This window comes from Xenopus laevis, chromosome 8S (genome assembly GCF_017654675.1).
Source record: "Xenopus laevis strain J_2021 chromosome 8S, Xenopus_laevis_v10.1, whole genome shotgun sequence".
NCBI classification, from domain to species: domain Eukaryota; kingdom Metazoa; phylum Chordata; class Amphibia; order Anura; family Pipidae; genus Xenopus; species Xenopus laevis.
This window is the reverse complement of record NC_054386.1, coordinates 101833390-101857830: the sequence shown is the minus strand read 5'-3', so window position 1 is coordinate 101857830 and position 24441 is coordinate 101833390. Positions and strand designations below refer to the sequence as shown.

Genomic DNA, 24441 nt, shown 5'->3' with positions numbered 1-24441 from the left:
GTTTTCCGCGGGACAGTCCCGTTTTTGTCTGTCTGTCCCGGATAGTGGACTCAATTGTCCCGCATCCCGCTGGCGGAGGGGAGGGAGGCTACAAGTGCGCCACATGAAATAGGTATACACAACACACGAGTGGTTCAGGCAGCTGACGTCCGTGACTATCTTAGAGCGGAACCTCATGACGAACTGGAACACCGATGTTCTATAAAGTGATCTACGGTAGGAAGTACACGCTGCGATGCACGCCCACAAATTCGCACAGTTTCCCACAGCAGGAAGTTTGCGCTCCCAGCCCGCCCAATACATCTTTTAGCTCCACCCCTTAGCTCTAACTCTGCCCACTGACGTGATTTCATCGCCGTTGGACATTATGCTTTACTGTACTACAGTCTTCACCAGTGTCTTTTATATATACAAATGTATATTCTAATGCACCCGGGTTAAAGTTTGCAGCTATTATATAAAGCTGGGTGAGGAGTCTGGGGCCTGCGCGTCATTGGAGCGTTTGGTTGCTATGGCGACCTGGTAGTTGTTTCTGTGACTTGCTTCAGATTTTCACTTGGTGCTTTGTTTGGAGCTAGCGAGAGAGTTGCTTACTGCTGCCGTAAAAAAAAAGCACAAGGTGTGTAGTTGCTATTTAATACAACTATAGTCGTTTTTTAACTGTACATTTACATTTTGAAGAATCATGTTCAACTGCATAACATTAAGCTCATGCATTCAATTAGTATTACTGAAGGATAGCTACTCTGCATCATTTAGTTGTAGTGAAAATATTCGCTCTGTCGTAGTATGATGGATTTAATACAATAAAGCCCGATATATAGGCCGGTATTTTTTTCCAGAAAAGGTGGCAACCCTAAATGAACATGGTAATTAGGGGGTGTGGCCACAAAATGGGTGTGGCCAAAAAAATGCCGTGCTACGCACGCCACAACTTTTTGTCCCTATTTTATTTCCAAAATTTTTGGAGGTATGTTTCAGTGCAGAATTCTGCTGGAGCAGCACTATTAACTGATGTGTTTGAAGAAAACAAGTTTTCCCATGACAGTATCCCTTGAACCCCAGGCGTCCTGCGCTGACAGGTAAGACCGCCCGCATACAGACAAAATGTAGGAAGGTTCTTGGTATTTTCTCCAGACAAGGTGGCACCCCCAGAGTGTGTGTAGCTGCAGGCGGCCGTTCTGTCTGGCTACAAAGTGAATTTTCTGCCTCCGCTCCACACACAGCACAGAATGTGGTCCTTCTTCGTTGGCAGGTGAGCCGCCATTACTCTGTGACGGATGAGGCGACTGAGGTAAGACAAGAGAGGGGGGAAGGAGAAGAATGAAAACCACCACAACAGCCACTTTACACTGAAAAATGACAGCTAGTACAAGTCCCAAGCTTTGCACAGGTCTGGTAACCCATGGCAGACGATCAGCAAGCACTTGTTGCTATGGGTTACAAGACCTGGACCAAACACTTATGTGGAAGCATACCTCCCAACTGTCCCTTTTTCGGAGGGACAGTCCCTCTTTTGACAGCTCAACCCGCAGTCCCTCTTTTGTACTGGAAAGTCCCTCTTTTCTCTGCACTGAACAGCCAGAAAAAGAAACACAGTTTCTCACTTAATTGGCTTTTAGCAGAGAGCCCAGAACAGCCACAGGTGCAAATAAGATACTTTGTAACAATTTTGAGACACAAAAACACAGTTTAGATAAGGAGAAATATTTTCAAACTTTCTTAACCTGCCAAATATTGTAAAACAAACATGGTAATTAGGGGGTGTGGCCACAGAAAGGGGTGTGGTCCAAAAATTGCTGCGCTACGTGCGGGAAAAAATTTTTTGTCCCTCTTTTTACTTCCAAAATGTTGGGAGGTGTGTGGAAGGGCTCCTCTTCCTGACTAAAACATGAGGGGAAAAGTGTTCAAAGAGATTCCAGTTTGTCAGTCACAAACCACCACATCAAATCCCCCACACACACATATGAACAAACATAATGCTTTACACAGAACACGTAAAAGAAATGAAACTTCTGAATTGGCGGGAAACCAAACAACACTCACCCCAGCACTTCCCCACTTCCGCCACAAGAGGCCGCTCCGTTGTGCGCATGCTCGACTTTCGCCACTCCCCCCCAGCCTCTGTGCGTGACGTTGCTCTCTACGGCTCGTGAGTTCCCTCCTGGGCGGGAGATTTTTCGTTTTCTTTTGCTCCGGAAGCGGAACTTTACCGGCCGGAAGCAGTGGCGTGTGTGGACAAAGAAAGAGGGGCTGCAGGGCTTCACCGCCGCCACCACGGGATCGGTAAGGAAAGAGAAAATGCCGCGTCTGTGTTTATGATCAGTGCCGGGAAGGGCTGCGGTGGGGTCACTCGCCTGTCGCTGTTCTGAGAGCTACAGCCGGGTCTCCTGTGACTCTGGACTGCGGAGGGGGCGGGGCGAGAGGTGAACTCTTCCTCCTGCTTCAGATCCCTTTCCCAATGTGGCTCCTCTGCTTTGGCTCCCTGCCCGCCTTGTTTCAATGACACTTTAGCCTCTCAGTGTAGAACTACAACTCTCACCATTCTCTGCCAAGTCAGCCTCTAAGGGGATTCTGGAAGCTGAAGTAGAAGCAGTCACACTGTTTGCCTTAGAGGGTATAGCTTATTGTGTGCCCAGAACATTCCTTCTCTGTATATTTGTATTTATACATATGGGAGGAGGAGGTGCCATATTGATTCCCTTAGACAGTACAGTATGAGGGTATAGCTTATTGTGTGCCCAGAACATTCCTTCTCTGTATATTTGTATTTATACATATGGGAGGAGGAGGTGCCATATTGATTCCCTTAGACAGTACAGTATGAGGGTATCGCTTATTGTGTGCCCAGAACATTCCTTCTCTGTATATTTGTATTTATACATATGGGAGGAGGAGGTGCCATATTGATTCCCTTAGACAGTACAGTATGAGGGTATAGCTTATTGTGTGCCCAGAACATTCCTTCTCTGTATATTTGTATTTATACATATGGGAGGAGGAGGTGCCATATTGATTCCCTTAGACAGTACAGTATGAGGGTATAGCTTATTATGTGCCCAGAACATTCCTTCTCTGTATATTTGTATTTATACATATGGGAGGAGGGAGGTGCCATATTGATTCCCTTAGACAGTACAGTATGAGGGTATAGCTTATTGTGTGCCCAGAACATTCCTTCTCTGTATATTTGTATTTATACATATGGGAGGAGGAGGTGCCATATTGATTCCTTTAGACAGTACAGTATGAGGGTATAGCTTATTGTGTGCCCAGAACATTCCTTCTCTGTATATTTGTATTTATACATATGGGAGGAGGAGGTGCCATATTGATTCCCTTAGACAGTACAGTATGAGGGTATAGCTTATTGTGTGCCCAGAACATTCCTTCTCTGTATATTTGTATTTATACATATGGGAGGAGGGAGGTGCCATATTTATTCCCTTAGACAGTACAGTATGAGGGTATTACTTATTGTGTGCCCAGAACATTCCTTCTCTGTATATTTGTATTTATACATATGGGAGGAGGAGGTGCCATATTGTTTCCCTTAGACAGTACAGTATGAGGGTATAGCTTATTGTGTGCCCAGAACATTCCTTCTCTCTATATTTGTATTTATTTGTTCAAGGGTAACTACCACCTATAAAATAATTTGCTGTTTATTAAGGTTATTTGAGGCACCATGCGCATATACCACTTGTTCAGTTGTTTTTAGATCATTCGCCATAAACAAAGACTTTTTTTTTAATTGCTTTCCATCTTTTACTGTTTTCCAAAAATGTAAATGTAAAGTTTAATGTTGGTGTCTCCAGGGTCTCAGTCTGGCTGCTCAGTGACCCAGGAGCATCTGAATTGTTCCAATTTGCTACATTTAATTGATGTAATGAGTTGATACATTTCTCAGCAGTATCCGTGGAATATAAGTGCAACTATTGTATCAAGTCTAACCACTGCCTTTAATGAAACGGGGGATTCTGCTCAACAGGGACAAAGATAACAAATGTATCAACTAAATGTATCAATTTAGAACAGTTAGAGTCGCCGACCCCCCTTTCCAGAGCTGCTTTAGAAGGTGAAAAATGAAACTTTATACATCTATATGGAAATACGGTCACACATAGATAATAGAAAGTAATTGGAAAAAGTCGTTCTTTTTGGTGATCTGTTTGACACCAAATGAACTGAAACAAGTGTTTGAAGGTGAACATCCCCTTTATAATTGAATTGGTGTTTGAGTGTGGCAGCTCACTGTTACAGCAGCACTTTAATTTGTTACAATTGATAGTTAATATTCCTCAGATGCTGCGGAGAAATGTATCAACTAATGTAGCAAATTGTCCAACTGCCTTTAATTAAACTCCAGGATTCAGCAAAGATGAGAAATGTATCTGATGTTACTAAATAACTCAAATTAGAACTGTTCACAGAGCAGCTGTTTCAGAAAGACACATAGAAAGTAATTGAAAAGGTCTTTATTTCTGGTGACTTGTCTGAAAAGCGCGTTTAGCTTCGGGTCACACTGGGCCAAAATCAGCTAAAATACGCAATAGTCCTTCTTTTCCGCGTTCAGATATGTCGAATGGAAGCAGTAAAAACAGATTTCGGCAGATTTCAGCTCAAAATGCAGACTCTCGATTCTTCACCAAACTCCGCCTGTTTGTGCTGCTTCAGTTTTTGACACTTCTTATTGCTGAGCGCAGAGGGTTGTTCCTGATGTATGTGTGTTACTTTTGCTAATGTGTCTGTTACTGTGTTAACTGAAGAGTGACGGGGTAAGAGGGGCTGCGACATGGACAGAGATTGCATAATTTATTTGTCTCATAATTAGGTTTGTCGCACACCTCTGAGAGCTTTAAAGGAGCCGTGTAACCCCCTTATTTCAACACTGATTCAGTGGATAGGGCTTCCTGCACTGAACAAGGCAACATCTTATGGCTCTTTGAATCCTTGTTAGTTGCAAGAATTAACAAACACCATGCACATTTCTGTTGGCAAAACCTAAAGATAGATACTTTGGGGTAACGGTCACCCTGCTATAGTTCCAGGGGTACCCAGGGCACAAATCTCCCCCTAAAAGGACACAAATAAGCACTCACCCCAAATCTCCCCCTAACTGACCTTCAGACTGGGCCCCCTTTGCTCATAACAAGGTTACAGATATATAGAAACATTGGGGTGTCACCCTGCTATAGTTCCAGGGGTACCCAGGGTACAAATAAGCACTCACCCCAAATCTCCCCCTAACTGACCTTCAGACTGGGCTCCCTTAGCTCATAACAAGGTTACAGATATATAGAAACATTGGGGTAACAGTCACCCTGCTATAGTTCCAGGGGTACCCAGGGTACAAATAAGCACCTGTTAGAATTATCCTTCAGGTTGGGGTGTTCCAGCCAGTGCAAAGGCAGATTGAGAGTTTGGGGTCAGTGGCTGCATGTGATTGTGTGTACTGTTCATTGTGGTGCTGGAATGGTTAATTGATTTGGTGAATGTGCTTGAGGGGGTGGGGGGAGTTGGTTTCAGGTCCCTGTGACCTTGTTCAATATATGGAGATTTTCTGCTGTGGAAGCATTAACCCTTCATGGCTCAGCATTGCTTTATGAGTGCTGCACAGCTGTTGGGCATGTTGTTCTGCTGCACAGCTGGTTAATGAAGAGTTAAATTATTGGGTGGGGGCAGTGTTACCAGTCTTTGTAGTCAGGCCTTTCAGTTGGTTTAAGGTAGTATCTGAGCAGCTGTGCATTCTGGGATGTTTCCCAAGGGGAAGTTAACTGTGTGCTGAATATTAAGGCAGCTGAACAGTTCCTGGTGTTGATGTTTCCAAGTGTGTGTGGCACTGCCTGGCTTAGGGGCCCTGCTGCTTGGAGACACGGGCATGTATTGAGCCTCAGCATACTGACATTAGAAACCTTCTAAACAATCAATTAAATATTCTGTATCATTTCTGAAATAATCAAGTTTCTCTTCACTATTCCTCTCTCGGCATCTGTTTCTCCTCATTCTCTCTTTATTCACGCTTTGGGTGTCGGATGATTGATCCAATATATCTTATAGGGGGGGCTCCTTTTGCCTAGAAGATATATTAGAGCTCACTCTATTAAACTCACCAGACATCATGTCTCTCTACATGCAGGATTTGTGCAAAAGGCAGTTATTTTGTTAGATTTTGTTTGTGCTGGAATCAGTTATTTGAGTGAGCTCTAATACATCTGCTAGGAAAGGAACCCCCTATAAGATATATTGGATCTAACTGTCCATGGATATCTGACACCCAACTGCCGCATGAGAATGAGGAGAAACAGATGCTGACAGTTGGATAGTGAATATACACTTGATTATTTCAGAAACTATGCAGAATTGATTTAATTGCTTTTTATTTGTTTTAATTGATTAAAAGTTTCTAACTTCAGTACGAGGACGCTTATAGTAAATTTTAATTTTTGCGATAGTTCCCCTTTAAGCATGTGTTACTAGTGACGGCGGTTACAGACTGTCTGTGAATGGGACACTCCGCCCCCTTGGCTTAATAACTAAGGAAGGAGAAGGGGAGAGATTTGCCGAGAAAGGAAACCGAAACATAAAGTGGCTGTTAACCAGGAAAGACTGGATTTGCCTCCCAGTTACTCCCACAAACACCAGACCCGTGAGCTGTGGCTCAGATTCCGGTGGCCCCGGTTGCTACTCCTATGATCGGCCACTGTTTTCCTGTCCTCAGGCTGAACCTTCCTCCTATAACTTTCTCTGCTCATCCATGAAGGTGTCTCTCATGCTGTCCCATGCAGTCTCCCTCTCTCCATTCTCTAAGCCACAGGTAAGGCCTTTCCTTTTTTGGAAAAAGAAACCACCTTAACTGTGGCAATATCAGCATTTCTTAGGCAGCCGTTGCTTGGCTCAAAGGGTGGATTTAAAGGGACAGTAGCCTAAATATGTCTTGTCAGCCTGGAAGATCGTCCTGGTCTTGATGAAGGTCTCCTGAAAAGATCTTGCGTTGTTGAGGGTCGTACTGTCGTTGAAATTTCAGGTTTAAATACAGGAAAGGTGTTTGATGTGCCTAATACAATGGGCAACACAAATAAAGATACTGGACTATCTATTTCTCTTTTAGTCAGTCCAGTTAATTGGCATTGTCACTTTTTATTTCTATAGAAGTGAATTGTTACACAGTGCGAGTCTTTCAATTGTAAGCTCTTGTGAACACCGTCCTCTCACCCCCTTGTTTCATTCTGTAACACTTGCTTGTCTAAGAAACAGTGAACCTGCTATAAAGGGACATTCTCTTTGTATAGTGCTGCTTGTGTACGCAGTGCTGTACATTTTACACTAGGAGTACTGATTGAGGACAAGCATTGGCCAATCACAGATTACCTACGGAATGCAAGTCCCTGCCCCCTTGAGCTTGCAAATTGTCTTTAGAATGCCATTGCCTTCAGTTAAGGGTGCCTTTCTATTTGCAGTAGTTGTGTGCGCTAGTGAATGTATGGGCTTGTGTGTTCATTATTTATTCTCCTTTTAACAGGGTCTTTCAGCTGTTCTGTAAGCGGAGGGCAAAGGCAGCCTCCCCTACCCATCAGCCGCAGCTCCCAATTGAATTGCATATGGTCAAGTAATGAACAAAGGACCTAAAAAAGTGCAAGGTTCTAGGCCAATGTACCAAACTTCTAACTGCTACCCCCAGGGTCCTAATCCTGCGACTTATCCTTTCCCCCAACAGGAATACCAGGCACAGAGCTTCCGTGACCAGCAGAGAAACTTCCTCTTGGGAAACACTTCGGCATCTCCTCTTCCCACTGCTGCTTGGTACGCATACCGCACCCCTCCAAAAGACTATTACCCATCCAAACCTACACAACAGTGTCCTCTGTTGCAAGCCCCTCCAGCTCCTACACGCTTCAGCCACCGGGGACCTGCTTCTCCACGCTTCAGAAACCAGGGACCTTCTGCTTCTCCACGCTTCAGCAAACGGGAACCTTCTGCTTCTCCACGCTTCAGCAACTGGGGACCTTCTGCTTCTCCACGCTTCAGCAACCGGGGACCTCCTGCTTCTCCTCGCTTGGGCAACCAGGGACCTCCTGCTTCTCCTCACTTGGGCAACCAGGGACCTCCTGCTTCTCCTCACTTGGGCAACCAGGGACCTCCTGCTTCTCCTCACTTGGGCAACCAGGGACCTCCTGCTTCTCCTCACTTGGGCAACCAGGGACCTCCTGCTTCTCCTCACTTGGGCAACCAGGGACCTCCTGCTTCTCCTCACTTGGGCAACCAGGGACCTGCTGCTTCTTCTCGCTTGGGCAACCAGGGATCCCCTGCTTCTCCTTGCTTTGGCAACCAGGGATCTCCTGCTTCTCCTCGCTTGGGCAACCAGGGACCTCCTGCTTCTCCTCATTTGGGCAACCAGGGACCTCCTCCATATATCCACAGTCTCTCCCAAGCTTTCGGATCATTGACAGTATCTCATGACCTCTTAGAAAATAATTTGTTGACCTTCTTCAAGGAAATTGGCACTAAAACCTTTACAGCAAAAGCATTAGCTTGGCAATTTAAGGTGGAAAGAAAGCGCATTAACCATTTCCTATACAAATTTGAGACAAAGGGTTTGCTCTGCCGGTATCCTGGGACTCCACCACTGTGGAGAGTCTTTTCTATTGCCTCCCATTCACCACCGACCCCAAGCAGTGGCAGCAGCTATCAGGAAAACTCTTCTCCAGTAGAAGGGTCATACTCCTCGGATTCTGAAGACACTTTAGTCACCTGCTCCCCCGAGGACATGGCAGGAAACAAAGAGAAAGTCTGTGAATTCCTGTACAATTCTCCACCATCCACAACCTTAATCATTCGCAAGAATGTTGGGATCTCTAAAATGCCCGAACTCAATCAGATCTTAAACACACTGGAAAAGCAAGGTGAGGCGTGCAAGGCTAGTACAAACCCTGTGAAATGGACTCTCACTGATAAGAAGCGAGAAAGGATTTTGATTAAAAAAAGGGCAGACGAAATTCACCAGATGGAGATGAATTTGGAAGAAGCTACAAAAGGTGAGCCGCCAGCTGAGAAGGAACTCGAAAACGGGCAACAAGCCGCCTCAGTGCTTGAAGCTAGCAATATCGAGCTTGCCGAGGGGCAAGCCCCAAGTGGAGTTTTTATTGCTGACCAAAATGTGCCCCCATTGGAGGCATCTGGTGAACCTCCGAGGAAGCGTGCAAAGGGGGGTAATGAGTTTGATGACTTTGAAAATGGCAAGTGGGCCTCTGATGACGTCCCCGAAACTATGAACACTATAAACACAGCCGATGCTCTTGCAGTAACCCAGGAGGAACTCGGGATGGAATACCCACAGGCTTATGAACCCGTCAAGGAATTCAGCCGCTTAGATAAGCTCCTGTCGTGCCAAGAGAAGAACCCTGTTAGTGGCCTCCTGGAATTTACCCACTACTGCTCCCAGCAGTGTGACTTTGCTCTCCTCAACCAGAGTGGACCTTCTCACGACCCCCGGTAAGGCCAACCTTAATTATAACAAAGCCTCCAGTGTAGTTTTTAAAGGATTCTGTCATGATTTTTATGATGTAGTTTTTATTTCTAAATAACACTGTTTACACTGCAAATAATTCACTTTGCCATATAAAATGTCATTCTTGAACCAGCAAGTGTTTTTAGTATTTTTCGTTGTAATATTAGTGTGTAGGTGCATCTCAGCTCATTTTGCCTGGTCATGTGATTTCAGAAAGAGCCAGCACTTTAGGATGGAACTGCTTTCTGGCAGGCTGTTGTTTCTCCTACTTAATGTAACTGAATGTGTCTCAGTGGGACCTGGATTTTACTATTGAGTGTTGTTCTTAGATCTACCAGGCAGCTGTAATCTTAAATTCAGGAGCTGCTATCTGGTTACCTTCCCATTGTTCTGTTGTTAGGCTGCTGAGGGGGAAGGGAGGGGGGTGATATCACTCCAACTTACAGTAAAGAGAGACTGAAGTTTATGAGAGCAAAAGTCACATGACTGTGGCATCTGGGAAACTGACAATATGTAGCCCCATGTCATATTTCAAAATTAAATATAAAAAAAATCTGTTTGCTCTTGAGAAATTTATTTCATTGCAGAATTCCGCTGGAGTAGTACTATTAACTGATGTGTTTTGAAAAAACATGTTTTCCCATGACAGTATCCCTTTTAAGCCAATTGCTTTTTAAAATGAGCATCAATGGGAGCCTTCCATAACAAGCTTAGTAGGCAGTTATTACACTGATAACCCTAATTTGCAGTTATTCTGTGGTTTTCAGTGTTTTGTATACCTTTTAACCCAACGTAATGTTTTTTTCCATCCTCACAACGTGACCTTTTTAGTTTCTGCTGTACAATGCCAATCACTTTTCTATCCCCTCGCCTTAGGTTCAAAATACAGGCAGTAATCGATGGTCGCCGCTTCCCAGTGGCTGAAGCCAACAGCAAAAAGACAGCCAAAAAAGATGCAGCAGCTCTGGCCCTTCGTATCCTCCTCCGCGAAGAGCAGGGTGGGACAGAAGATGAGGTTATGGCAGAAAACACGCAAGTTCCAGAAGTTAAAGAAGAGGTGGGTGCTTCAAGTGGGGGTGCTGGGTGCCTCCAGACAATTCAGATATGTATACTAATACGTGGCCTGTTTGTTAAAGGAGAAGGAAAGCTACCAAAGACAACAGATTAGCCACAATAGTGCAAGCTATAGCACTATATTTATTCTGCAGGCTTTACCATACCTGAGTAAACAGCTCTAGAAACACTCTGTTTAGGATAGCAGCTGCCATATTAGCTTTGTGTGACATCACTTGCTGCCTGAGTCTCTCCCTGCTCACTCATAGCTCTGGGCTCAGATTACAGCAGGGATGGAGAGAGGAACAAACTGAGCATGCTCAAGCCCTAGCCCTGGAGGTTTAAGCTGAAAACAGTTAGTCTGATACAGAAGCCCATGAGTACACAATAGAAGGAAAGAAATGTGTTTATTTTGACAGAGGACTCAGAGCAGCATTACTTTGAGGGGTTACTGGTGTATTTATATAGACCTTTCCGATAAAGGTTACAAAATTTTATCCTTTCCTTCTCCTTTAAGGAACTGGCACTGTCCATCAGTAAGATTAGTATCCTGTTATGTACAGCAGTTACCCTGGTTGTGTGTGTTCTTGCACCTCCAGTTTAGATCTTGCACTTTTCCCACAGTGCGTATCTCTCTGAAATGTTTATCCATTTGATTTCACAGCAGAATGTGCCAGCACAGCCATCTTTCTCCTGCAACAAAAATCCCATCAGCCTTCTCATGGAACACGGGCAGAAGTCTGGCAATATGTGTGAATTCCAGCTGGTTTCACAAGAAGGACCTCCTCATGACCCAAAGTAAGTCCCAGCAGGAACTGCAGGCTGTCAGACATCTTGGAGCGCTCTTCTACAGTAGATTGGAGGACAAGGACACTTTGAATTCCTTGTGAATCGAGTGCAGTTGAGCAAAATGGCATTTTAATCCATGTAACTATATGAAACCAATTGTATTTTATCAAGGAACCAGTCTAGAACTTGTCATAAGTTTTTCTTGGATGGAACTGCCCTTTCGCTGTGTTATATCCTCTACTGTCTTCTTATTTGTAGGTTCACCTATACTGTAAAGATTGGAAACCAGACTTTTCCTCCCGTAGTGGCAAACAACAAGAAGATGGCCAAACATCTAGCAGCTGAGGCAGCTGTACGGGAGCTCCTGGGAGAGGGCGCTCTGCAGCCTGAGAAGGTAAAGAAGTTTCACAAACTAGAGAAAATATCCTCTTAATAGGAGAAGGAAAGGCTAAAATTAAAGGCATACTGTCATGGGAATAAAAGTTTTTTTCAAAATGAATCAGTTAATAGTGTTGCTCCACCAGAATTCTGCACTGAAATCCATTTCTCAAAAGAGCAAACAGATTGTTTTATATTCAATTTTGAAATCTGACATGGGGCTAGACATATTGTCAATTTCCCAGCTGCCCCAAGTCATGTGACTTGTGCTCTGATAAACTTCAATCACTCTTTACTGCTGTACTGCAAGTTGGAGTGATATCAGCCCCCTCCCTTCCCCCCCCCAGCAGCCAAACAAAAGAACAATGGGAAGGTAACAAGATAGCAGCTCCCTAACACAAGATAACAGCTGCCTGGTAGATCTAAGAACAACACTCAATAGTAAAAACCCATGTCTCACTGAGACACATTCAGTTACATTGAGAAGGAAAAACAGCAGCCTGCAAGAAAGCATTTCTCTCCTAAAGTGCAGGCACAAGTCACATGACCAGGGTCAGCTGGGAAATTGACAAAATGTCTAGCCCCATGTCAGATTTCAAAATTGAATATATAAAAATCTGTTTGCTCTTTTGAGAAATGGATTTCAGTGCAGAATTCTGCTGGAGTAGCAATGTTAACTGATGCGTTTTGAAAAAAAAACATATTTTCCGATGACAGGATCCCTTTAAGTAAGCTTTATCAGAAAGCTCTATATAAATACACCAGTAACCCCTCAAAGTAATGCTGCTCTGAGTCCTCTGTCAAAAGAAACAGCACATTTCTTTCCTTCTATTGTGTACTCATGGGCTTCTGTATCAGACTTCCTGTTTTCAGCTTAAACCTCCAGGGCTAGGGCTTGAGCATGCTCAGTTTGTTCCTCCTACCCTCCCTGCTGTAATCTGAGCCCAGAGCTATGAGTAAGCAGGGAGATATTCAGGCAGGAAGTGATGTCACTCTTAAGTTAATATGGCAGCTGCTATCACAAACAAACAGAGAGAGCGTCTAGAGCTGTTTACTCAGGTATAGTAAAGCATTCTGCAAAATAGTGTTGCACTATTGTGGCTAATCTATTGACAATAAACTGATTTGGTAGCTTTCCTTTTTCTGTATCCAGCTTGTGCATTCATTGTCGCACTGTACAATTTAGATGTTGTTTGTTAACTCTTGTCCATATTGTGAAGATTGTTGTTTGCCCTTTAAATGTAGATTTTGGTAGGGATGCCCAGATAGTGTGTTGTGAAAAATCTAACTTATCTCCTGTTTCCTTTTTAGTTTGATCCAAGTTACAATGCCAACCCAACTGAGTTTCCTGCAATCCCAGAACTTTCTGCAGAAGATCTGAAAATGGCTCAGTCATCCAGCGTTGGGGACTTAATTAAATATCTGAATGCCAACCCGGTTAGCGGCCTTCTGGAGTATGCTCGTGCCAAGGGATTTGCAGCGGAGTTTAAAATGGTCAACCAAACTGGACCTCCCCATGACCCCAAGTAGGTGTACACTTTACAAACTTATTGTTAATGAATATATTTGTTGAGCCAGGGATCAGCCAATCCTTCACCCAAGTGTTCCCTTGAATAAAGACCCATTTGTCAGAAATACTTATTCTTTGTCTCACAGGTTTGTGTTTCAAGCAAAGGTTGGCGGTCGATGGTTCCCAGCCGTTAGCGCATCTAACAAGAAACAAGCCAAGGCTGAAGCTGCCGATGCCGCCCTGAGGGTCCTAATCGGTGAAGCAGAGAAGGCGGCTCGGGAAGGAGATATCATGGCAGAAGTGGGTAACTAAGAATACATGGTAGGGGCAACACAGATGACAGACATTTTGCAGATCAAAGGGGAATTAACATTTAATATAAGCTACATCATTCTGAAATAAGAAACTTTAGAGCTCACTCTAGTAAATCACCAGAAATCCTGACTCTCTAAATAAAGAATTTGTGCAAAAGGCAGTTATTTTTTCAGATTTTGTTTGTACTGGAATCATTTATTTAAGTGAGCTCTAATACATCTGCTAGGAAAGGAAGCCCCCCTATAAGATATATTGGGTCTAGCTGTCAATGAATATCTGACACCCAACTGCTGCATGAAGAGAGAATGAAGAGAAACAGATGCTGAGAGAGGAATAGTGAAGATAAACTTTATCATTGCAAAGCAGAATTTTTAATTGTTTTCAGAAAGTTTATTTCAGAATGATGAAGCTTATATTAAATCTTAATTTTCGTGATAGTTCCCCTTTAAGGCTTTCAGTGGGAAAATAAAGTCATCTGAATTGATAAAACGTACAGAGAGATCCTTTTGCTTTTGTAGCTTATCTTAATATTCGATATTAGACTTTTAATTACCGAGCTTTTCACTCGGCTACTTTCTCTAAAAGTCGTCCGCATCCATACATGTAACTGGCTATTCAGGAAGTGCACAGAAAGTAGGTTTGTTTGTTCCTTTCACCACTAGCCAGAGGCAGTTTCAGAAAGAATTGGGCTAACAGTCTTACGCCATCAATCTAAGCATTTTTTCCTTTTATCCATCCTGCAGCTCCCGGTGAGCGGAAGTACTTTCCATGACCAGATTGCCATGTTGAGTCACCAGAAGTTCAATAACCTAACAGCCAGAATCCAGAATAGCCTGATGGGCAGAAAGATCCTAGCTGCTATTATCATGAAGAAGAGCAGCGATGACTTGGGCACAGTGGTCAGCATTGGGACTGGTAGGTATCTCCTTTTTCTTCTGCCTTTAGTAACCCATATCATTCCATACTCCTTCAGCAATCTCCTGATGTTTGTCTCAACAGGGAACCGCTGTGTCAAGGGAGAAGAACTGAGTTTAAGTGGAGAGACGGTTAATGATTGTCACGCAGAGGTTGTGTCCCGACGAGGATTTATAAGGTAATCGCTTCTATTTCTGTCATCACCTCCCCCATTCCAAAATGAGAACATCCCAACTACTAGAAAATCATATAAACATGAAATAGACCCAATAGACTGGTTTTGCATCCAATAAGGATTAAAGGGGACCTGGCAAATTAAACTGGGAACCCAAATTCTTTTTTTCATTAAAGCATCCATACCTGTAATAAAGGTGCTTAAATATCTTCGCTGTCAATCAAATACAGGCGGGGCAGTCAATTACTTTCACTCCACACATTCCCCAACCTTCTAACACTTTTTAATTGTGTAGGGCACTGTGTATGGGTATTAGGTCCCCCCATTCTAGTGTATACACAAGATTTTGAGGTGATACACAACTTGTCTTAATAGCAGTGTCTTAGTAAGGTTTGTGCCAATGCCAGAAAAAATATATATGAATTGGTACTACTTCAAAATAATTAATAATGCAAAAACTAAGTAAATCTTGGAGTATATACTCACAATTCACCCCAGTCCCAGGGTGAATGTCTAAAGGTGGCCATAGACACACAGATCGGATCTTACGAATCGAGGATTCGTACGATTTTCGGATCGTGTGTGTCGTGTGCCGACATCTTTCGCCCGGCGGAGATCGGTCGTTTGGTCGATCGGTCAGGTTTGATTTTGACCCGACCGATCCCGCCGGAGCTCATGGCACATCGTAATCTGATCGTTCGGCCATACGGCCGAACAATCAGATTACCCCCGATATAGCCATGCCTGTTAATGGCATATCGGGGAAAGATCCGCTCGTTTGGCAACATCGCCAAACGAGCGGATCTTTGCATCTATGGCCACCTTTAGACATTTCAAAAGAGAGATGTGAGTACCTCCAACAATAATAAGTCAATCAGTTAAAAAATTGGAAAATGTATTGGGACATAAGAGACATGCCCTAACGCGTTTCATGCCTGCTGTGGCACTTACTCATAGGCTAAGACATAATAGCAGTGTCCGCAAAGTGGCTCCTGCCTGTGTACTGTGATTGTGTAATTCCAAGGCTGAGGGAAACAAAATGTAAATAATAAATGTAGTGTAAGTCAAATTTATTTTGCTCAACAAACATGATAGAAACTGCTTTGGAATTATTTCTTCGAGTGACAGATCCCCTTTTAATTATATCTTAGTTTGTACAAGTTACTGTTTTATTATTTTTAGAGAAAAGGGAAATAGTTTTTAAAGATTTCGATTCTTTGATTAAAATGGAGTCTATGGGAGACAGCCTTTCCATAATTTTCTGGTTAATGGGTTTCCGGATAACATCTGCTTGTGTTTGGGTGGAAGTTTTGCTGCCAGGTTGCAGCTTACCTGGGGAAGGTTGAACACTAAAGATCGCTGAAAATGACCAAAGAAGTAGGTTTGATGTACCTATCATAGCAGCCAATGCCCATAATAAATCAATAGTAGAACAGTCCAGGAAGCACTCACACACCCTGGCCTTCCCGAAAGGCAGAGACCCCTGGTCTCTTGTCGCCATAATAAATCAAGCCTCTTAAATTGCCTCTGTATAGTTTGTAAATTGTGCTGTCCTCTCCTTGCAGTTAGCAGCAGTGCACATTATTTATAAGGCATGCTCCATGCTAATAATCACATTCTAAACTTGTATGGCACTGTCACCAATGGGAGACTAAAGCTGGCTATAGACTCAAACATTTGCTTGTTTGGCAACATCGGCAGACGAGCGGATCTTTTCCCGATATGCCACTAACGGCATGGCTATATCGGGGGTAATTCGAACGTTCGGCCGAATTACGATACGCCAAGGGGCTCTGACGGGTCGGTCGCTTAAAAATTAAACCTTCCCGATCGATATTGTGGCCAGATATCGATCGGGAAACCTGTCGGAAGCCCCCATACACGGGCAGATAAGCTGTCAAATTGGTCCAAACGACCGACATTGGCAGCTTTATCTGCCTGTGTATGGCCACAGTAAGAAGACCATTTTATGGCTATAGAGCAGTGCTGTCCAACTTCTGTGCTACTGAAGTTCGGAGTTTTTCTGGCCTACGTGATGGAGGGCTGATGATGGAAGCCACGCCCTGTTTTAATGCCACACCCACTTTAAACACACCCATGTTAACACAAGAACTTTTAAAGGATAAGTAAAACTTTATAATTAGTGAATATAAAATTAATGAGGGGGCGTTTCTAAGCATTTTTGTAACTTAAACATTGTTTTTGTTTTCATTCCAAGATATTAAGGGATACATGTACTGTTAATATGAATGAATTTTGTTACAACAGCGCCACCTGCTGGTCAGTTTCCCACCAGTCTGACCAGCAAGTAGTCAAGGAAGTTGTCAGGAGAAAGAAAGAGGCTGCTCTGATGTTCTGCTTCCTTGACTACTTTGAATTTAAAATTGAAAAGAGTGCTATTCTAAGCACTTTTGTCATTTATATGCATTATTTATTATTCCAAGTAGTCAAGGCAGCAGAACATCAGAGCAGCCTCTTTCTCCTGACAACTTCATTGACTACTTGGTGGTCAGACTGGTGGGAAACTGACCAGCAGATGGCGCTGTTGTAACAAAATTCATTCATATTAACCGTACATGTATCCCTTAAGGTTTACTTATTGTTTAAGACCACATCCACATTAAAGGACAAGGAAAGGCAAAAAACTAAAATCCCATTTTTACTTTCTTTAATGAAAAAGAAAACTTTCTCCAATATACTTCAATTAAAAAATGTGTACCGTTTTTATAAGAAACCTGACTGTATGCAGTGAAATTCTCCCTTCATTTACTGCTGTGGAAAGGAATTGTCAGATGGTCCCTAAATGCTAAACAGGGAAACAATCATACTTATGAACAGCAGGGGGAGCCCCCGCCTTACTTCCCAGCCATGCAGAACTCAAGCAGCTTTGTTTATGACGATCCCTAAGCAGCCCAGACCACACTGAGCATGTGCAGGGTCAGGGTCAGGCAAAGATGTATAATAAAGTTACAAGATGACAGCCCCCTGTGGCCAACTTTGAAAGCATAAATCATTATTTGATTAGGCTTGTGGTACAGTAAGTTCATGCTTATGTTTAGTATACAAAATACAGCATTTCTAGCCTTATTCTATTTTACACTTTCCTTTTCCTTTAATGATCGTAACACACCAAAAAAACCAAATGGTTGGCACTCGCTGCAGGGATATCATATGTGAGAAAATGTCATATTAAAACATACCCTTAACTGATCAATATATATATTTTTTAACCTATGTTTGTTTATTTGTTTAAATAAAGCCTTTAAAAAAAAAAACATCCACTTAAATCCATATGCCTCCTCGTCCCCTGTGTATAACACTGCACCCCCCACCCCTTGATTAAACACAGGTGTGAACAATTATGTATTTTATTGAATTTCTTTTTTTCTGTGAGCCTACATAGAATTTCCAGTTCCCATCCCGATATACTTGTCATCCCTTGTGGTGAATCCATGTTCTAATGCTGCTCGTCTCCCCAGGTTTCTGTACAGTCAGTTGATGAAGTACAATCCAGACGTGCCAGATGACAGTATATTTGAAGAAGCTGAAGGGGATATGTTAAGGGTTCGGCCTGGCGTGACCTTTCACTTGTATATAAGGTAAAGCAGGGATCAGATTTATTCCTTGGCACTTTTTCTGTTTCTGAAATGTTGTATTTTGTACATGTCTTTTCTATGTGTAACGAGGCAGCTTTTGTCTTGCAGCACTGCTCCTTGTGGTGATGGGGCGCTGTTTGACAAATCCTGCAGTGACCAGCCTTCTGCAGAGGGAGACACCCAGCACTGTCCCATTTTTGAAAATGTGAAGCAGGGCAAGCTGCGAACTAAAGTGGAAAATGGTGCGTTGCTTAAAGTTCTCCATGTCGTAACCTTTTTATAGTTAGACTTCAGTTGCATTCTTGCTCACTGGCCATAGTAAAGTAGCCAGTTATACCACTATATAGGTACCTCACTTAAAGTGCCTTTAAATATTTTGGGTTTAGTTCTGCAGACCCGATCACCAGGGGTCAGAGAGAGACAGTGATACCACTTTATAGATCCCTGGTAAGGTCTCACCTAGAGCTCTGGGTTCAGTTCTATAGACCCGATCCCCAGGGGACAGAGACAGTGATACCACTTTATAGATCCCTGGTAAGGTCTCACCTAGAGCTCTGGGTTCAGTTCTACAGACCCGATCCCCAGGGGACAGAGAGAGACAGTGATACCACTTTATAGATCCCTGGTAAGGTCTCACCTAGAGCTCTGGGTTCAGTTCTACAGACCCGATCCCCAGGGGACAGAGAGAGACAGTGATACCACTTTATAGATCCCTGGTAAGGTCTCACCTAGAGCTCTGGGTTCAGTTCTACAGACCCGATCCCAGGGGACAGAGAGAGACAGTGATACCACTTTATAGATCCCTGGTAAGGTCTCACCTAGAGCTCTGGGTTTCAGTTCTACAGACCCGATCCCCAGGGGACAGAGACAGTGATACCACTTTATAGATCCCTGGTAAGGTCTCACCTAGAGCTCTGGGTTCAGTTCTACAGACCCGATCCCCAGGGGACAGAGAGAGACAGTGATACCACTTTATAGATCCCTGGTAAGGTCTCACCTAGAGCTCTGGGTTCAGTTCTACAGACCCGATCCCCAGGGGACAGAGAGAGAGACAGTGATACCACTTTATAGATCCCTGGTAAGGTCTCGCCTAGAGCTCTGGGTTCAGTTCTACAGACCCGATCCCCAGGGGACAGAGACAGTGATACCACTTTATAGATCCCTGGTAAGGTCTCACCTAGAGCTCTGGGTTCAGTTCTACAGACCCGATCCCCAGGGGACAGAGAGAGACAGTGATACCACTTTATAGATCCCTGGTAAGGTCTCACCTAGAGCTCTGGGTTCAGTTCTACAGACCCGATCCCCAGGGGACAGAGACAGTGATACCACTTTATAGATCCCTGGTAAGGTCTCACCTAGAGCTCTGGGTTCAGTTCTATAGACCTGATCTCTGTTAGTATTTCTCATGCAGTCTGTATTATTGACATGGTGCTTTACCCATACAGGCGAGGGCACAATTCCTGTTGAGTCCAGCGATATTGTCCCTACCTGGGATGGGATTCAGCATGGGGAAAGACTTCGTACCATGTCTTGCAGTGATAAGATCCTGCGCTGGAATGTACTTGGCCTTCAAGGAGGCCTCCTTTCACACTTTGTTGAGCCTGTGTACCTCAGCTCTCTCACACTCGGTAAGAGCACATTTTTTCTATGTTTTTTTGGTTTTTTTTTTGTCACCAGCATCACTGGATGAAAATCTTTAGTGTTTTTTCTTTAGCAATCGATTAACACTGGCCAGTATGTATACATTTATTGATTATTACATTGTCATGTAAATTGAACTATCCTGAGCTTTGTGGAGATGCTGTGTATGCCTGAGCTGCCATTTAAGTTGCTTGTAAATGAAGAGAGATCTCTAATACAAGCTGTAGAAGTTGCCCACCTGAGCTGTGGTGTAATAAAATGTTTTGAGTCAGTTATTTCAAAACAGCCCCTGGTTCTGATGCTAGTTTCATGGGATTGTATGGAAGAGGCTCAGTACTTTTTTGCTTCCCAGGTTATCTGTTCAGCAAAGGTCACCTCACACGCGCGATCTGCTGCCGCATGTCACGGAATGGAGAAGCTTTCCAGAACCAACTACCGGACCTTTATATCGTCAACCACCCAGAGGTAACAGAATTTCCCCTTTAGTTCTTATACCTGGTGCTGTGGATTTTGTATGTGTACTGTGCGCCTCTTTAGTTAAATCTCCAGACCTTTCGCGTAGTTAGGCAAAAATGTAATGTATAAAGGCTGGAGTGACTGGATGTGTAACATAATAGCCAGAACACTACTTCCTGCTTTTCAGCTCTCTAACTCTGAGTCAGTCAGTGACTTTGCAATTGATCCTCAGCATTCAGCTCAGATTCAAACGCAACAGTTATGAACCATGTGGCCCTTCCTCAAGTAACTGATTGGTTACTGCTTGTTAACCAATCAGTGGAAACCAAGAGAGCTGAAAAGCAGGAAGTAGTGTTCTGGCCATTATGTTACACATTCAGTCACTCCAGCCTCTATAAATTACATTTTTACTAACTATATTGGATAAATTATTTATTTTGCACAGTCTATCAATTTACCCAGTTTTTATTTTATATACTGAACAATTCCTTTAAAGGATACGATAACCTTAAAAATAAGTGAATGTAAAACTGATTAGGGGGCTATTCTAAGATCTTTTGCAATGTACATTCATTTTTTTTATATATCTTTTTTTATACATGTACTGTTAATATGAATAATTTTAGTTACAACAGCCCCACCTGCTGGTCATTTTCCCACCAGTCTGACCACCAAGTAGTCTGGGGCAGCTGGGAAACTGACAATATGTCTAGCCCCATGTCAGATTCCAAAATTAAATATAAAAAAATCTGCTCTTTGGAGAAACTGATTTCAGTGCAGAATTCTGCTGGAGCAGCACTATTAACTGATTTGTTTTGAAAAAAAAAAAAAAAAAAAATGTTTTCCCGTGACAGTATCCCTTTAAACACTAAAACTGCCCATAGGTTGGACGGGTCAGCGTCTATGATTCCACACGGCAGACGGGAAAGACCAAAGAGTCCAGCGTGAACTGGTGTCTGGCAGACGAGGAAGCTGAAGTGCTTGATGGAACGAAAGGGAAAGTCGAGGGGTAAGTTAAATTGTAGGGATGCACCGAATCCACTATTTTGGATTCGGCCGAACCCCCGAATTCTTTGCGAAAGATTCTGCTGAATACCGAATCCGTTTCCTAATTTTGCATATTGGGATGGGGAAAACATTCTGTACTTCTTTGTTTTGTGACAAAAAGTCATGCGATTTCCCTCCCTGCCCCTAATTTGCATATGCAAATTAGGATTTGATTCGGCCGAATCCTGGATTCGATGCATCCCTATTAAATTGTTTTTACACGTGCCTCGCACTGACTTGAATGGGAGATTGCCCTTCAGCTGTGTGGCCAATGGAATGGTGCGTGCTTACTAAATCCCTCCTATTGCCTTTCAGATCCAAACTTGAGATCTCTCGTGTGTCCAAACTGCACATGTTTACCCTGTTCCAAGAACTCTGCCTCCTGCGCGGGCGCCACGACCTCTTAGCGCTCAGCAGCTACAGCGACGTCAAGGCCACAGCCGCCAGTTACCAAACTGCCAAGGGACAGTTCTTTAAGGCACTGCAGGAGATGGGCTATGGTAACTGGATCAGCAAACCACAAGAGGAGAAATGCTTTTCCCTCTCCATTTAACATTTCCTCTCCGTCGCTTCTTTTTGTTTTCTTCTGTAAAGGAATGTTACCAGATCTGCACTGATCGTCTTTGTAAATGTTTATATCCCAATTTAGCAACCCTCTGCTTTCTCTCATCCGCGTCACTCCCCTTGGCCCCGCCCCCTTTGTTCTTTTAATTACCGTGTCGCCCGTACACAAGTGGAAACAAACACGTGACTCTTTTTTTTTTTTCATTTTTAAAGCAGATATTGAAAAATAAATGTACAATTCCCATTTCTTCGTTTTCACCGCTTCTCATCCAACGAGATCTCTCCACGGAATGTAGCGTCATTGCAGTATATTTTCATGATTAAATAATATATAGTGAAGAATCCATTTCAGCGCCCCACATCGTTGTATATTTTGTATCGGTCGCTATAGCTGCACTACGACCAGTGATCTGTCACGCCTATCGCAAACAACATGGAGTTAAAATCCAAGATTTTATTTTTTTGTGCTTTATCTTGGTTTGCGGTGGAACACACAAGAATTGATTTCAGGCTGGGCACCATGAATTAGATGAAGACCACTACTGCCGACCCCTAGTGAATGAGATCAGTTATCACTACACTGTATTTTATACAGTTCCTTGTGTCTTGTTTACAAATCAAAATGATGGAATTTTCCCGGCACATTTTTGTCCGATGGTTTTTAAAAACGCAAGGAATATTTCCATCTCTTTCACCCTGATGTATGTATTTATTGGATAGGTTGGGGCAGATCCTGGTGGTATGGATTAACTGAGCTCTTCACCCTTTCTGCCTCCTCACTTTTTAATTTTTTTAACGTTTTTGAAAGATTTCCATTTTTAAGCCCCTCCCACCCCTCAGCCATAATGCCAGGTTTGCATTCTGCAGTTGTGTGATTTAGTAAAAATAAAAAAAAAATTGCGTGCACCGCGGTGCATGTCTGATTGCTATAAGTACCTGTTAATGCAATATTTTGTTTAGAGAAATAATTGGGGCACAATCCATCCCCCAGACTTTAGCCTACTAGAAATGCTATGTTTTTATTATTTTATTTTTGTTCCCGTTGGGTTTTTTTTGGGTCAGGATTTTTAACATTCCCCCAATAAATTTTCTGGAAATTCATGATTGTTTATTTCCTGGCTAAAAGCGGCCGCTGCTCACAGCCAGTGTATTGTCATTCTCTCATTTTAACAGAAATGTGTTTTGGTGTCCACGTATTACTGTGGGTTACTAGATCATGGAGTACTGAAAGCAAACATCTGGTTCGTTGCCACTTGCAACTAGAAGAAGTAAAAGGTAAAGTAATGATTGGATGCTGGGACAGATTTTTGTTATGCTCATGTTATCCCTCCCCACGTATTTTATTATCATTGGTCCAGTCTTATCAGTGTTCACCCCCAGGTTATTAAAGGTGACTTCTTTGGAGACACAGATCTTTACTGCTAAAGGGCTGTGGTTGCCTTGGGCTGGTACAGAAGCTCAAAACATCATGTACAACATTTCTACCTACTTCTTTAGTTTAACTATCCTTGTCTTTTTAGGGCTCATCTCTGCTGTTGGCAGATCCCTTCATTTAATGACCAACCTGCAGCCAATTACCTGAAAGTCTAAAGTTGGCCATGCACTTGAAGATCCACTCTGAGGAGATCTCTCCTCATAAGGTGGACAATATAGGGCTGGTCCAATCATTGGGCCCTAGGGAAATACAGCAGGTTGTAGCAAGGACTGCATCAATGAACTGCCCAGTCCTTGCTCTGACAGAATTTTTAAACCTATCCCATCTTCAGCAAGATTGGCCGGGGGAAGGCCCCTTGCAGACTAGAATAGCATCCAAATAGGACTTCACCTATCTGTCTAGAAATATGTTGACCAGTTCATAATCCTTGGTCCATCTGTGCCTGTCTACAGAATCAGCAGTCATAAGCCTGCTTATAAAAATCAAAGTGGTCAGTGGACCAGGCTAGGGCTAAGGGGTTGGCTCATTCCAACCAGAAGACCAGTGGGTAGCGACCAAGAGCTGCTTTTTGCAAGCCTCTCTCCCAGAAAAAACCCTAAATGCCCTTTGTTGTTGAGTTACAAACCAGCCCTCTCGATAAAGAAACAAAACCTTAAGAGAGTTGGTCAAGGCAGCCTTATTAAGAAGTCATCAAAGCCCCAAGAAAATGGACCTATGGTAGTTGGCTCAGTTTCAGTATAAGCAAAATGGTCATTGGGAATTGATAAGGTTCCCTTTAGCCTGATACTGGCCACTTTGCGGTGGGCAATATCTCACTAATCCTATAGTTGGAGCCTAGGGCTCAATGATTAAATCACAACCGGGGAAATACTGGTGGTCAGAGCGAGGATTGCATTAATTAACTGATGCAATACTTGCTCTGATGGGTTTTTTTTTTTCTTAAACCTGGGGGTTTTTTTCAGGCAAATATCAGTCAGAGGGCCCCACATGGGCTGCCCACTTGGTCTGTCAACAACTTTTATTGGCCCGTGTAGGACTGCCTTTAAAATCTTAGCGTGG

At 43.2% G+C, this 24441-nt stretch overlaps 1 protein-coding gene and 1 long non-coding RNA gene across 5 annotated transcripts; one reads left to right on the top strand and one right to left on the bottom strand.

The window, feature by feature from the left end:
- Window positions 1–622: 622 nt before the first annotated feature.
- On the bottom strand, window positions 623–2190 carry LOC121397598. The gene is made up of 2 exons (XR_005963784.1): window positions 2047–2190; window positions 623–1289 (listed from the first exon to the last, which is right to left on the bottom strand). It is a non-coding gene; the product is annotated as an uncharacterized LOC121397598 (long non-coding RNA).
- Window positions 2150–23048, top strand: adar.S (adenosine deaminase, RNA-specific S homeolog). 4 transcript variants are annotated; one of them, NM_001088206.1, is given in 16 exon segments: window positions 7580–7938; window positions 7972–8213; window positions 8250–9492; window positions 10385–10565; window positions 11226–11359; window positions 11609–11744; window positions 13040–13254; window positions 13385–13538; window positions 14297–14468; window positions 14553–14646; window positions 18123–18242; window positions 18348–18481; window positions 19685–19867; window positions 20233–20345; window positions 21221–21345; window positions 21699–23048. In NM_001088206.1, coding segments are annotated over 16 exon segments (3810 nt in total). In that variant the 5' UTR covers window positions 7580–7612; the 3' UTR covers window positions 21937–23048.
- Window positions 23049–24441: the final 1393 nt, after the last annotated feature.